The sequence below is a fragment of the Daphnia pulex genome, chromosome 5 (genome assembly GCF_021134715.1).
Source record: "Daphnia pulex isolate KAP4 chromosome 5, ASM2113471v1".
Taxonomy (NCBI): Eukaryota; Metazoa; Arthropoda; class Branchiopoda; order Diplostraca; family Daphniidae; genus Daphnia; species Daphnia pulex.
Window position 1 is genome coordinate 8,447,331 of NC_060021.1, and position 14,522 is coordinate 8,461,852.

A 14,522-nucleotide genomic window follows, 5' to 3' on the forward strand; every position below is an offset into this window, starting at 1 on the left:
TATCTGAAAGCTAAAAGAAGAAGAAGAAGAAGAGCCCTGGAAGAAAATCCGGCTTTACATTATGTGTATTAGACCGGTGTCGAGATGATCGTAAATAAAAGAGACGGACGCGAATCGGGTCATGGGAGCGAGGAGGAAGCTTTCAGCCAGTCGGTCTGTTTGCATCAGTGTTATATTGACACATTATCGCTTGAATGGCGAGAAACGCAATGAGGACATGACACCCAGTTTATATAGGGATGAAATCGCCTTTAAGACCCAGCAGTGGCAAACCAACGGGATGGGCTATTATATAAGGTTCATCATATAGCTACTTTTGAAAAGATCGGGCAACTCTATACGGAGCATTCGTTCTTGTATGGCCGATTGGATTTCCGCTGACGAATGACGACACATTTTTATCACGAATTTTCAATCAATAAAATATGTGCTTGGCTATGGCGAAACGGAGCCAGCAAATTTATAGCCCAGAAGAAAAATCTTGACGGATGATTGAATAAAGAAAATATTGATAGTTTTTTTTTCTCTAATAGTGACTTAATTCCCTTTTGGCTTTCAAGATGGGAGGGTGGTATAGGAGAGGTGGGGGCAACATATTTTTAATATCGATATCTTAAGGGCGTAGTTAATTAGAATATTTTTGTGTCGTCTGCTGTCATTTCGAAAAAGCAAAAAAAAGAGACGAAGGTTCAGATATTTTTTATTACAGAAAACTCAACGGATCACTGGTTTGGAATTAAATGTGGCCGTTGTGACTCCCCTTTTTCTCCACTCCATGCAGTTTCTCAGGTAAATAAAACTTAAAATAAGAATGGAATGATTTTGGTAGTTTATACAGAAGAGTTAAACCATGTTAAACCTGTTTCAAATTTGTTAAATGTTAATTGGTTTCTGACTAGTATTAATTATCATGTAACTGCCCTGTCAATGTATGGCAATTTATATTTATTTGTATACTATGTAACCTTTTTCTTTTTTACAGAGATTTGAGGACACAGCCATCCATCGTAACCACACAATATGAAGTTTTTCTTGTGAAGGTGTTCTGTCATCAGCAACAATTTCAGGATCAACGCTTCCAGGGTAATGATTTTGTTTACTTTTATTGACCTGTGACCTACTATATATTTCAATGCTGTACATTACCTGCATCAATGCAGTGTATCACATGTAAACCTTTCATTCTCCCATTGGTTAACAATTAGGGTTTCCACAGTGTCTCATTTTCAACTTCTCCTGTCTCTGTCAATATTTTCTCGTAACCCATTTTCTATTTTTATTTAGATAAAAAACATCCCATTGCATTGAAATTTGGAATGCAATCGAATGCATTTTCAATCGAGTTACGGATCTCTCTATTCCCCCTTTCTTCAAATCCTCGTGTACGCCCATGTGAATGTGGGTTTACTCTTCATCGGATGGATGGAGCAACTGTAGATGCCTGGCTGTATTTCCCAGGCACAAAGGTAGGACAAAACTGATCTCCATTCTTCCTTTTTGGCAGTTTTTGGTGGCATTGATTTTAAATCGCGGAAACGTAGTCAGGGAGTATATTTATTCCTGGGCTGGGCGGTTGACTGCAACTGTTTTCCGCTGTTTTCTCCCTCCATTTTGGTTTTTCTCAGTAAATATCATTAAATAACTCATCTGTCGAACGACTGCAGATCAGGCTTGTTTTGTTTTGAACCCCACAACTTTTTCTGTGGGTAGAAAACCATCACATTTGAAAACATTTGAACTTTAAACACTTGAAGCAAAGTGCAACAAGAATATTTTGACCAAGATGGACCTGGCCGTCACACCGGCACCTCCTCATCCCTTATATTGAAAGTAACTATAAATCCTTGTTTTATTCCATTTGTCTGTACGTTTCAGCGTGCCGGATGATTTCCACGGTTCACACAATACCTGGAGGCTATTACTTGTGAGTTGTGTGAGTTGTGTCCGCACAACACTCTTAGTCTAATTGGTTGACCAGTTAGCCTCTTTCCGAACCCATTATCCCAGAGAGATAAGGACGCTCTTGGGCACTCTCCACCACCCTGTGTGCTATTAAGCGCGTGGGAGGGTTGTCCTTATAAGCCCACCCAAAAGTCCACTGGCGTAACAACCCCGTGATCTGTCTAGACTCCCGATGGCGCAGTTCTATTAGCACATCTTTTTCAACGGGTACCTCCCATTCAAGTCTCTTTCTTCGACAGGCCCCTCCCAATTGTCTGCTTGATACGACGTTAGAATCTCTTATACTTTTCTTTTTTTTATTCCATATCCACAGCAGCAGGCGTTGGATCATTCTGATTATACTGTACACGAATTTCAGTCGTCGTAACGTCTCAAGCTGGTAGGCATATATAGGTCGGGGCGCAAGGTAATTCGATCTCCGGGATTGTCTTTTTTGTGTTTTGTTTTTAGTTTCGATCTGGGTATGCAGAACATTTCCTTATACCAGACACTGGTGTATTATTTCATCATTTTGTGTATAGGCCCATAAAATTTGCATGCTCCCCGTTCCGTCGAATCGAATTGCCCGCTCATCCGCGTCGTGCTCTATAGTCTACTTTTGATCAAATAGAATTGGATTACAGTCGATGATATTCCGAGTCTCGCCTATTCTATTTTATTTTTTTATTTTAAAAAACAAAAATCCTAAAATGAAGAGATTGGAGGAAAATTCACTGCGCTGAATGAATATTGGACACGCTTCGTCGGCTGTTTCCGATTTCCTTAAAAAAATTACACAACTACAATCCACTGTCTGCATTTTAGAATGAAAAATAATAAGAAACTGGCGTGGAAAAAAAAAAGAAGAAAATGTTTGGTAAGGGAAAAGGAATGGGCGCGCAAACAAACCGAAAGAGAAAAGGAGGAAGCAGCGCCCCTGGAAACGGCCTGTTTGATTCGAGAGACTATAGTCCCTGCGCAGAGTGATATATACAGCGAAGAAGAGTTAAGTAGAGTGGAGCAAAAGTATAGAGGGAATAAGAGAGAGAGAAGTGAAACGAGACGAGGGAGAGAAGACAGCGCCGCGCGCGACACTCGAGCGTGCGTCTATGCGTGAGTGTGCGGCACAGTGGTTATTGATTGCTTTTAAAAGCGCATCTCGCCATATAGAGTTCTAGCTCTCTCGCTAGCTCTGCTCTTGCACGGGCGTTCGTTCCCTCTCCAGTCCCGTCATTTAATCTCGGGCACGTCTCGGATGATTTCCAAGCCAGAACCTGACACGAAGCCGCCGCCTACTCGTTTCCCTTTTTTGCTTCTTATTTCCTTTCCTGATAAGGAGAGAGAAAAAAAAGGGAATAATAATAATAAAAACACCGAAGAAAAGATCGCATCTATACAGCGCCGACACCGCCGCGTGAGCGCGATTTGGCCGCACGGAGAATAGAGAAAGAGAACCGCACCTTTCGCACTGGCGAAGCGTGTGTATAGTCTGCCGGAGTCTCTTTACTGTGCCGCCTTGACTACCATATATATCCTTTCCTTGGGGGGGAAAGAAAGGTCTTTGTACGTCGTTTAAGCTCATAATCAGTGCAGCACAACATTGCGATTTTTTATTTTTATTTTTGGGGTTATTTTCGGAGACGGCGGCGGCGGCGCTTGCCAACAAATACAATGGCGACAAGGACACATAGCCCAAGAGATGAGCTCACAATAACGCCCAAGCCTTGGATGCTGTGTAGCCTATACTATATACAAAGGAAAAAGAAAAAAAGGTGTATAAGAATATATGGCGCGCCCTTCAAAAATTCATGCGCAGCATACCAGATCACGGCCGGGGCTTCGAATCTATACCCTGTCCCATCTTGAATTTTTCATCTCTCGGAAAAGAAAAAAAAAAAAAACACACGAACACTTTACAGCTTTTCTTTCGGGCACTCTCAATCCTTATATACAGCTGTCATATTTTTTTTTCCCTTTTTGACGTATGTATACGTATGGACGCTGTTATATTTGCCTCGGTGAAAACGCCGCCCGCTTCTCAAGATTTTCGTAATATCGCTCGCTCGATTCGTTCTCTCGAGTTTTGCTTCTTTCTCTTTTGTCTATGAGACACACACAGCGAAAACGCTCTGTGCCGTCTTCTTGAATCCCCCATTGAGCTGGGCAGGGGCGGCCCCCAAATAAATCATTCCGCTGTGAGTGTGTATCAATTGGTAACGAGCATTAGGTTCCTTTTTTTTTAGAGTGAGTCGGCCGCCGCTGCGGACCCTAATGCCTCCCAACTTCCAACTTATGCTAGATGTACGCTGCATTGAGCTATGTTTTAGACCTTATTTCTTTTATAGATAGATCCGTTCATATATAATACGCTCATCGAGTTGCCGTACTCGGTCCTGAACTCTATAATCACTGACGAAACGATCTCATTGATAATGCAGGCGTTAATGTAACGGTGGAGAATTCACGATGGGGGAATCTTCATGATGCATTAGTGTTCAAGAAAAATCCCCTTCAACTTTTTTATAAGCCTCTCTTGCTGCTGTTGTATCTAGCTACTTCAGGGGTCTGCCTGCCGCTGCTGTTGCTGGAAGAAGAAGAAGAAACGAAAAAAGAAAAGCAGTCAACAGATTTTGGCCCATGTTATCTGTTGCTTTCCACTTGAGCTTTTGTTTCATTTCTTAATAATAACGTTTCCTTATGGATGGCTGCTGCTGCTTCTCTCCGCTCTGCTTATTTTTCACATAGCCAGGGCCCTATAATCACTTTTCCTACAAATAGAGTTTTGTTTATTTGATAAACATACCTGCATCTCTCTCTTTCTCTCTCTCTGGCGTGCTCTTTGATCCACTTCCTAGCTCTCTCTCTCTCTCTCTCTCTATAGCGAGTAAAGAACGCAAAGAACGAGAGAGAGCTGCTGGGGCCATTGTGTGCGCAGTGGATTAGTTCGTGAATAAATGACATCCAATTAGTGGTTTCTCCTTATTATTACCGCGTCCCACGCTCTTACTCTCTGTCTCTTTAGACCTTGCTGAATCCTTTTGTACGTATTCCTGATCACTGCAAAGTGCAATTCAATTTTCTCCGGAATTTAACTTTAAAGATCCCCTCTTGTTCACGGCAAGATAATAAAACGCGTGCTAGGTTGCTGGCTATCACGTATAAACTTGGCTCGAATTTTATGATTTCCATATTTTGTACATTAAATGCAGGTTTTGCGTGACGCAATATACATGTATGTTTTTTTTGGGGGGGATATGGAAGGAATGGCTGGTGGGTATTGGCCGTTGATTCCTACCGTAGAGAACCAAAACACACATACACACACAAAATGAGACTGGGCATCAAAGGTTCCCATTGAGACGTTGAGAATCACGAGTTATACGAGGCAGACGGAGCGGATGGTGAAGAGAGAAAAGCGAATGTGACGCGGAGATTCCGTCCACCTACTCGTCCATGAGACAGAAGCCTCGAGGATATTGCCGACTGAAAGAAACCAATTACACCCTCCGACCCGGTCACGAGGTATTCACATATACGTATATCGTACTTCACTGTACCACCACACACACATATAAGCTTGAGCAGCATCTATAGGACCAAAAGTCGGACTTCCTTTCTCTTTTTTCTTCTTCTTCTTCCTCCGACGCGCCTTTCTTTTCTTTTCCTTTCACTCTTCCATCGCCAACAGATATTGGCTCGCTCTGCCAATGGCATCACCACCCCCTCCCATTTCCACCCGTGTGTTTTGTCAGTCGCCAGACCGAGTGGGAAATTCTCTATATAGGACCGCGTGATGTGTACACGTTGATTTCGTTTCGGGAGAAAAGAGAGAAGAGAGAGAGAGAAAAAAATGACGCTACTACTCTTCTGTCAGATTTCTCCATTGACTTGATTCCGGGCGGCGGCGGCCGCCGCAAATCCAATCATCGGACACTATGGAGGTTTAATACCGGTATGAAATGTCGATATTGCCTATTCAGCTGGCGAGAGTGTATATTTATACTGGACGGGACGTCGTCCTGATCTCTGCTGTGTGGTTCTCCTGCTCGTCTTTATTTGGAGAAACACCAATCGCACTCGACTATATCTACTGGTACGATCGGTACCCAGGCACACTCCCTTTTCTTGTCCTGCTGCATACGACGGCTGTCGGCCGCCATTTTCAGTGCCACTGCCCTCAATACATATCGTATAAAAATAACTATTATATATATGGGTGTATAGTATAGCACTGACCGTTCAAACTGCGTAGGGGAACCAGTTTCCTGGAGGGGGGCCGGACCAAACGGGAAATGAAAGAAAGATAATAATAATTATAAAAATTGATTTGTCTGAGCACCAACCAAACGACAGCTGTCTCAACTCATGGAGAGGATCTTGTTACGTCAAATGAGTCGCCCTGCTTTTTTACTACCCATCGTGCTGTGTATTGCGTTCTTCTTAGAATCGTAGTTAAGATTTGAGAAACCGCGTCGGCCGACCGTGATGACACAAGATCAATCCGATCGTCCCATCAACGAGTTATTTTTCCAAACAGCCATCTTTCACCGTTGATATCAAAATCAAATTGGTGAAATAGTTGAATTATCTTGAATTATCTTTACATTCAAGGTTTGAAATAAGTTTATTAAACGTATTGGGGAGCAGGGAACGCGTAGGCTAGCTGGACGGGTTTCAAATGAGTGGCGGACGAGTGCCTTCCATCGTGCACTTGATTCCGCCAAGTTGACGGTCGATGTGTCGCCTCCGAGAACGGGACGAGTGACTTGAGCCTCCGGGACTCGAGTCCTATGTCTTGGGCAAGTGGTGTACGTGACAGTCTAGCGTTGGTTACTTACGAGCTCCTAATAACGATAAGAAAAAGTAACCGAATCAAGAGCTAGCTTTTTTTTGCGTGGATCGATCACCAACCGAAATCTATTCTTATTTTCTCTATTTACTTCACGATGTTCACAATTTCCTTGTACATTTTCAGAAACGTAATCTCTAGTTTAGAAGCGGGCCATATCCAGCTAGCGCGCTAGCGTCTAGCGCACAATTTGTTATGTCTTAGTGTCATCGTCAAGGAAATTCGCCGACGGATGGCACGCGGGCTTCTTTCCGGTCTAAATAATAACGCTTCACATGTGAATGTGGTGGCGATTGTTTCAGACTGCATTTCGTACGCGAACTGGAAAGAAGATTGCATTTCACATCTTTCAAAATTCTGTCGCTTACACGTCGTCTTATTGTCGTGGGCTTTCTTCTTGAGCAGAGCGCCAGAAAATGTACGCCAGTGTAACAATTATTCTAATTGGGTGCAATTTCATTATGCAGACTATTGATTTTTTCATTTTTAAATGTTAATGCCGTTTCAGAACTTTGTGTAATGAAAGTCTTGTAACTCAACGAGCGAACTATTGTTTACAAAAAAAAAATATAACCATAACAAAATAATAAGGTGCATGTATTGAAATTCTATTTACAAGGTGTACCCAATAAGATTTATCTTCGTTCAGGATGAAACAAAAAGAAAATAAGTAAAAAAAAAAAATAATAATATGGTTAATCGATTTTACTTTTTTCTCTAAAAATTCGGGGTTTCACTTAAAAAGCACATTATAAATCTAAACGCGTTCACCAACACATATCATCCACATATGTAAGCCAAAAGTTGATCGCGTAATATAATTTATCACAGCAATAATTCATCATGTGCAAATTGTTATTGGTGGCTTTTTGCTATTGAAGCCAAAACTCAAGATAACCACTCATGGCGCGTGATTAACGCGAAAGGCTTGGACGATATTCCTGGCTTTGCCGGGGGAGATTTTGCATCGCTGGGAGAGTATTTCGACGGAACTGAAAACAACAAAAACAAACAAAAAAAACCATATTTGAATTTAACAAAGTGAAAGCAAAGGAAATGATGAGCCGATAAGATCAAGGAAGTTTAAGACAACAAAAGGAAGGCACGCATTCCTATTCCGTAGCTTTCAGGGAGGAGGAAAGAAAAGAAGAAGAAAGGAAGAGCTAAGAAAGCAAGAGAAAAATTTCCATGTTATTGGAAAAATTTCAGAATCCGCAATAGAAAGCGAACGAAGCAGAAGCTGGTGAAAGAGTGTGTGCATAACAGAGAGTTACACAACGGGGGGGGGGGGAGTATAGGCGTTGAGAGTAGTAGTATCCTTTGAGCTTCAAACCTGCATAGAATCTCGCGAAGAGACTTAAACTGAAAGGCCATAAGTAGTGACACAGCCGGGTTGATCTCGGGGATGCGTTGCAAAAATTTTGAAATTCCGTCTTGTTTTGGGTTCAGCTTTTCCATTCTTGGAAGAGACAATCCTCGGAGTGTTTCCTGACGACCCAAATCGTTCAGCAGGCGGGCCGTGTGTTCTATCAGTGTCAAAAGACGGGAAAGTCAAACGCTATTTTCGGCGCTTCTGGAAATTGAAAAAACGTAACAGTTTACCTTGTGACTCGCTGTACAAGACGGATAGATCCGTCTGAGCTAGTGCGGCCAGCGTTTGCAGAAAATACGGCGTATTAGGCTTGAAGATGACAGATGAAGCATCGAGTGCTGGGCACGAGTCGCCTTTGAACCGCGGATCCCTCGACGCTGTCCGATCCGCCTCCACAATCAAATACGGCTTATCGTACAAAAGCGCCAAACGGCGAACCTGCTCCTGCAGTCGGCAGCGGCTCGACCCGTTGGTGAATTCTGAATGGAATATTAAATAGTCGTTAATAAGGCAACTTGGGAATTGGTGGGCCGAGGCTAGAGCCCCCCCAAAAAAGTCTGACTAGTTTCTCTCTGCACTTCCAACTTACCCGAATGTAATTTACGGATGACGCCAAGTTGAGAGCTGAGAACAAAGTCGGCCACATCGAAGGAACAGACGTGAGTAAGGCATCGGTGCTTGACTTGCAGGCAGGAGATGACTTGAGTAGTGGTTGCCACCTGCCTTGAACTGATGAGCAACGTTCGAGGAGGCGATAATGGCGTCGCATTGGAGACAGTGCTACTCGTGGCGCTGCTGCTACAACTAGCAGCTCTACTACTAGAGGCACTACTACCACTGCTACTACAGCTATCAGTCATCAAATGTTTGACTGCACTGCTGCTGGGCATCGGTGGAAGTACGGCTCGATCGCTAGCTGGCACCATACTAGTCGGGTTAACAGGCCGATGAACAGCTTCCACTTTGACACCCAGCTTCGTTGTAGGCTCAACTCGAGTTGAGGCTAATTTATTCAGGGCTGATGTTGGTCTGATTGCGCTCCTCTGTGGAACAACCGACTCCTCGGATTTGATTGATTTCTTCGGAGGAGGGGCGACATCTTCGCTTTCGTCCGAGGAAGAATTGGCATAAACGATCCTTTTGCGTCGCCGGACATTGGCCGAAGTGGTTTGCACTCTATTGGCTGGTATCTGTGGTCGATTGGCTTGAATCTGTTGTGCTCGGGTCCGAGCCGCCCGAGGTGGCAGTTGCGTCATGCGGGGTTCGTCCCAGTGAGTATTTTCCAGATTTTCGACATCGCCATCGCTGTCAACACAAAAGGAGTCGAACGCGTATTCAGAATTCTGATCGACGACGGCTTGCGAAAATATTTCGCTACGATTCATCTGTTTGGCTGGTTGGCGGAAGATGAAACCCTGTCGCGCCACGGGGCTCTTGACGCTCTCCATATACACCGCTCGCATCCTTTCAAACCAATCGAATTTAGATTTGCGTTATTAATCTATTTTTTTTAAAGCTACTTACGTTTCATTGACGGCCTGAGTTCCCAAGTCGTCGACGAAGCTGCCTTCGTAACGGTCTCCGTTATTCGTTTCTTCGAGTTCGTCGGCGGAACACGAACCCTCGACCAGTGAGAGTTCTGCTTCATCGTCGAAGAAGGAACAAGCGGCTTTTCTGGCCGGCTTGGCCAAAGCCTTCCCACGGGCAGTTGGATCTTGTTGTTTCTGAGCAATAGGAGTAGACTGCGTCATTAGCGGGTTTCGCTTTGTCCTCAGCTTCCGGCAAACCAGTGGAGAGTCTTCGTCGCTCGTCACTAGCTGGTGGGCAGCTTGAGCCGCAATGGGTCGCAGCGGAGTAAATTCTGAAATATTGACTGGCTTCGGCGGAGTGGCTCCAATCATGTCTTCATCGGATTCAATGGTAAAAATCGGCGGCGTGGCCTGCCTGGCAGGTTCCGCTTTCTCTACAAACTGTATCGAACTCTCGTCCGAGTCTGGGCCAAAAATGTCTTCCATTTCTCTTCGGATGCCGCTGGAATCTTGAACCGTCACTGCCGGGTGGATTTCCAAAGGACTCTTTTGCTTCACCTTATCCTTAGAAACTGGAATGCCTTGATTTGAAGGGGGTGATTCCGTCTTCGTTAGCGTCTTTTTGTCCGTGTGATCTTTCTCCACCAATTCCATGTCTTCCAAGTCACTGAAATTTAACTCGAAACCTTCGTCCCAGGCAGATTTCAAGTCGACGGCTGCTGATTTATTTAGTGAAAGCTGTTGGATAGGTGCTGCGATGGACTTCACTGGCTGCCGGATAGGTGGTGCGACGGATTTCACTGGCTGTTGGAACTTTAGTTTAGATTGGGCCGGCTCGGGAATGGGAGACGGCGCAATTACATCATCATCGTCCCAACTGTCGGGGAAATTAAGTGAGAAGTCCGCCTTGACGGCCACTGGAACTTCTCTTTTTGGGACCACCTTAAAGTCCGGTGTCTTCTCTTTCCGGATTGGGGATCTCGACTTGGGCCGAACCGGCGATGGAGAGGGGGTATTTTCCAAGAAATCGAAAACGGGTGATTCCGACAAATGGGAAGGCCCTGCGTTTCTCCTGGGTGGTGTTACGTAAGCAGTAGTAAAAGTCTCCTTTTTAGCAGCCTTTGGAGAGCTGGGCAAAGAAGATGAACTGTCAGAGCTGTCGAGAAAATCTACTTCCAGCTCGAAATTCGGCTGAACGTTCTTCACCTTTTTGGTTTCGTTTGCAGGGCCATCATACGTTTCCAGTATATGCACCATCTGAGTGACGGATAAAATACTTTGATCTGCGTCATGCAACGGTTGAACATCCGCTGCACCACCATCTTGTTCCCGATTACAGCACGGAGTATTCTCTTCTTGATTTCGTCGCAAAATAGGAGAATTCACATCCATTTTAAGCCGTTTGGACGGTGCTGGTGTGGAAGTGGCTCCCCACTCTAACGACCGTTTGACTGGTCCCTTCTTGCGGCGCTGAGATAGTATAGGTGACGGATCCAGAAAGCAAGTAGAGGATTCTAATTCAGATTTTGGTGGCGTCTGGGCTACGCTTGATGAATTCATGTCCAGTTTCGCGTCATAATGGCAAAGGCTATCCCGCTTCCAAACGGAATTAGTGGCATCGGACGATGAGGCAGTTGCAACCGGCAAAGGAGTAGAAGAAGACTTGAAAGGCAGCCGTGCGGTTGTTATGTCACTAATTGAAGTGTTTGTCTGTCCGGCTTTCCCCTGCGATCGATCTGATGTCAAGCCGATGGGCAGAATATGGACGAACGACGATTGCAACACGACTGGAGTAGTCGGCTCTCCAGCTACAAGCTGATGGAATGACTTGGAAGATGAAGATGGACTCGGCCTTAACCTGTCTGGCGACACGTCGAAACAAAATGGCGGCGGGCTAGGAATATGTGGGCAATCGATTTTCGTGGACATTCTTTGAAATAAATTGAGAAAGTCTTGGCTGTAGAGTCCAGAGTGGCTCATTGACGAATCTGGAGCTCTTGAATCCCGCGAGAAGTTCTTTTTGACGTCGTCCGGGGAGATAACGTCGCACCTAATATCCAAGGGAGGCTCTATGGAAGATGAAATGACGTCGCCGTCAAATTCTCCTACATCCGTCTTATCCCGCTGCTGGCAATTGTCATCTCGATCGTCTCGTCGCGATTGGATGTACTCGAGAATGTTGACATAGTTTTTCGTTAGTGTCGAATGGCCGACGGTGAGAGAAGGCTGAAGTGAGTGCTGCCATAGCGACCACTTATTCAGATTGAGCGTTGGTTCGTCATTTATCACGTCGTAGCTAGAACCAGCCGCATTGGATTCGGGTAGAACCGGCACAAGTTGATTGGTTTGAAAGTTGCGTGCCCAATAATCCGTCTCCGTGTCCGATAGATAGTAGCACTTGGTTGTCCGGGGTCTTCGACTGGTGATGGTGGAGTTGCTGCTGCTAACGGACGGAACGCTGGTCTTTTGTGGACGGCTCGTCGGAGGCGGGAAGGCTGCGATATGCATGGGCATTTCGTGACAGCGCGGCGACAAATGTCTTGGAATCAAACGGGGTTCTTGCTTCAATAGAAACTCTTTCAATTTGGGATTTCCGACGATGTTCTTGAGCAGATTCTTATTTTGAGCCATGCACTGATTGTATTTATGCTCTTCCTTGCCTTCCGTCATTAACATGAAAATTCTTCCGTCACGCTGCCTACCGGCACGGCCGCATCGCTGGACCAGGCGCACAGGGGATTTGTGAACGTCATAGCAGATGATCATATCGACGTCGCCAATGTCCAGTCCTTCTTCGCCGACACACGTTGCCACCAGAGTGTTATAGTCGCCTTCACTGAACTGCTTGATGACGCGAATCTGATCGGCTTGAGTGAATCCTTTAGTTTTAACGCCACCCGAGCTGTTACCGTGTCCGACAAAGGACATGGCTTTAATGAGAGGAGCGTATTCTTCAAGAAGTGACACGATCTCGTTAACTGAGTCACGATATTGACTAAAGATCATCACACGTGTTGGACTGCCCTCCTTTTCTGCTTTTTGGAAATGTTCGAGTACAATTTCTTTTAGCCTTGTCAACTTTGGGTGACTGACGGCAGAGCCTATCTGACAGTCGTTGCCAAATTTGGATTTAAGATCGCTCATCATTTCGAGGAATCCGGTCACTTTTTCCAATTCTGTTCGAGTTCGATTGTGGCCAGTTTCACCATCAGCTGCATCTGTCTTTCCAGCCAAGAAGTTGTAGAATCCACGGATGCCATGCTGCAGGAGAAGCTCTAAGGCGTGAGTCAAAGTGATACAGAGAGCGAAATCTCCTTCCATTATTCCCGATCGACTGCGAGAAAAGTTGTCGGGCGGATTTTGCCGGAACTTATCACGTGCTTGTAGCAGCATGTACTTAGATAGAGAACCAATGTCTTTAGAGAAAAAAACGCCTGATTCTATCAATCGTCGAGCACACACGCTAAATATGTTAAGAAACGTATCACGGACTTGAGTGATCTCAGGTCCAAGAGGTACCACCACTTTATCCATTGTTCTAGCATGAGCGTAAGGCACTATATCAGGCGATTCTTCATTACGCACTTCCAATTTTGCGATGCGTAAATTCACAATTACTTGTTGAATAGCTTTCAGGTCGCTCCCTTAAGAATAAAATAGGGATGAATTATACATTGAACAAAAAACATTTCAGAAAAAGTTACCTGGTGTAGCACTTAAGGCTAAAATCCGGAAAACAGCTCCGTGGTTGCACAGTTCTTGAACTACCTGAACGTAAGCGTAGTTCCCTAATGCTTTGTGGGCCTCGTCGAGAACTAAGCATTTGATTTCACTGGCTGGAAAAGCAGCACGACTGATATCGTTGGTAAGAATTTGTGGCGTAAGGAAAAACACTCTTTTCTCTCTCCATTGTGTTTTCCGATCAGCTGGACTCATTGCTCCAGTCATCTCACTAGTAGAATCTAAGGGGAGTCCCATAATCTCATAACAGGCCTGGATTTGCTGAGCAACCAGTGGTTTTGTGGGAGCCATAAAAATAATTTTGCCTCTGGGATACCATCGGAAAAAATTGTACATCACAACAGCAGCTATTAAAGTTTTCCCTAAATAAAAATGTGTGAAGTAGATTCTTAAAAAGATATATTAATAAAATCTGTAACTAACCTAATCCAGTCGGTATAGTAACCAAAGTATTGTGAAACAAACAAGTTTCGACAATATCTCTTTGATATTTCCTTACTGGTTTGTTTGTGGGATAAAACCAGGTGTCACCTGCTCCCATATCAAATCCTGGCAAGTGTTCTTCAAGAGTTCCTGCAGTGGTTTCAGTTGAGTAGCCAGATGTTGAAGATGCTGAAGATTTCGATGACACCACATTTTTATTGTTATTTGACTCATATTCTCTGAGACTTTCTTCGAGGGCCTGTCGCAATAAATCATCGTCTTCATCACTGTCAAGTGTCGCTGAAGCTTTATTTGATATTGCTTTTCTTGGCAAATTAGGATCTGTTGGTTTAGGACCATTTTGCCATGACTGAAATAACGTCTGTTGTTTTTTACTCATTTTCAATCGAGTCAATAGTAACTACACATCAAAACACCATCACTCGAATAACATTTGTTTCTTCGATTGTTTTTTTTTTAATGAAAACGTTTTAATCTGGAACTGGATTTTTCGTAGAAAAATAGCTGATACGAGTTATCAATTTGATTTTGAAAATGAATCTTTTCAATCTTCGTCTGCTGCAGGGAAGCCCTCTTTTAGAGAACTTTACAACTAAAAAAGCAATATAAAAAATTAGAACAAAAAGCAAAAAATATACTTGATAGT

At 44.2% G+C, this 14,522-nt stretch overlaps 2 protein-coding genes across 4 annotated transcripts; one reads left to right on the forward strand and one right to left on the reverse strand.

Moving 5' to 3' along the window:
• Positions 1-655: 655 nt before the first annotated feature.
• LOC124194209 lies at positions 656-4,794 on the forward strand. Of its 3 annotated transcripts, XM_046588271.1 has the most exons (5): positions 656-789; positions 983-1,083; positions 1,285-1,466; positions 2,276-2,341; positions 2,413-2,598. In XM_046588271.1, exons 1-4 carry the CDS (start codon positions 776-778, stop codon positions 2,327-2,329), a joined length of 351 nt encoding a protein of 116 aa, XP_046444227.1. In that variant the 5' UTR covers positions 656-775; the 3' UTR covers positions 2,330-2,341; positions 2,413-2,598. The 3 variants fall into 3 exon arrangements, with proteins under 3 accessions (XP_046444227.1, XP_046444228.1, XP_046444226.1); XM_046588272.1 differs by lacking the exons at positions 2,276-2,341; positions 2,413-2,598 and adding an exon at positions 4,380-4,794; XM_046588270.1 differs by having other exon boundaries at positions 2,276-2,598.
• Positions 4,795-7,370: 2,576 nt separating this feature from the next.
• LOC124194210 (Fanconi anemia group M protein homolog) lies at positions 7,371-14,433 on the reverse strand. The gene is made up of 7 exons (XM_046588273.1): positions 13,856-14,433; positions 13,396-13,794; positions 9,687-13,335; positions 8,752-9,626; positions 8,393-8,641; positions 8,124-8,316; positions 7,371-7,782 (listed from the first exon to the last, which is right to left on the reverse strand). Exons 1-7 carry the CDS (start codon positions 14,253-14,255, stop codon positions 7,692-7,694), a joined length of 5,856 nt encoding a protein of 1,951 aa, XP_046444229.1. The 5' UTR covers positions 14,256-14,433; the 3' UTR covers positions 7,371-7,691.
• Between the last annotated feature and the right edge of the window lie 89 nt (positions 14,434-14,522).

Excerpts from the sequence above, each read along its gene's own strand:
- LOC124194209 (XM_046588270.1), top strand. Across the intron at positions 1,084-1,284 it reads TCAGGATCAACGCTTCCAGG|ATAAAAAACATCCCATTGCA; the intron begins GTAATGATTTTG and ends ATTTTTATTTAG. Across the intron at positions 1,467-2,275 it reads TGTATTTCCCAGGCACAAAG|CAGCAGGCGTTGGATCATTC; the intron begins GTAGGACAAAAC and ends CCATATCCACAG.
- LOC124194210 (XM_046588273.1), bottom strand. The coding sequence starts at position 14,255 with ATGAGTAAAAAACAACAGACGTTATTTCAGTCATGGCAAAATGGTCCT. Across the intron at positions 13,795-13,855 it reads TACTATACCGACTGGATTAG|GGAAAACTTTAATAGCTGCT; the intron begins GTTAGTTACAGA and ends ATTTTTATTTAG. Across the intron at positions 7,783-8,123 it reads CTTCGCGAGATTCTATGCAG|TTCCGTCGAAATACTCTCCC; the intron begins GTTTGAAGCTCA and ends TGTTGTTTTCAG.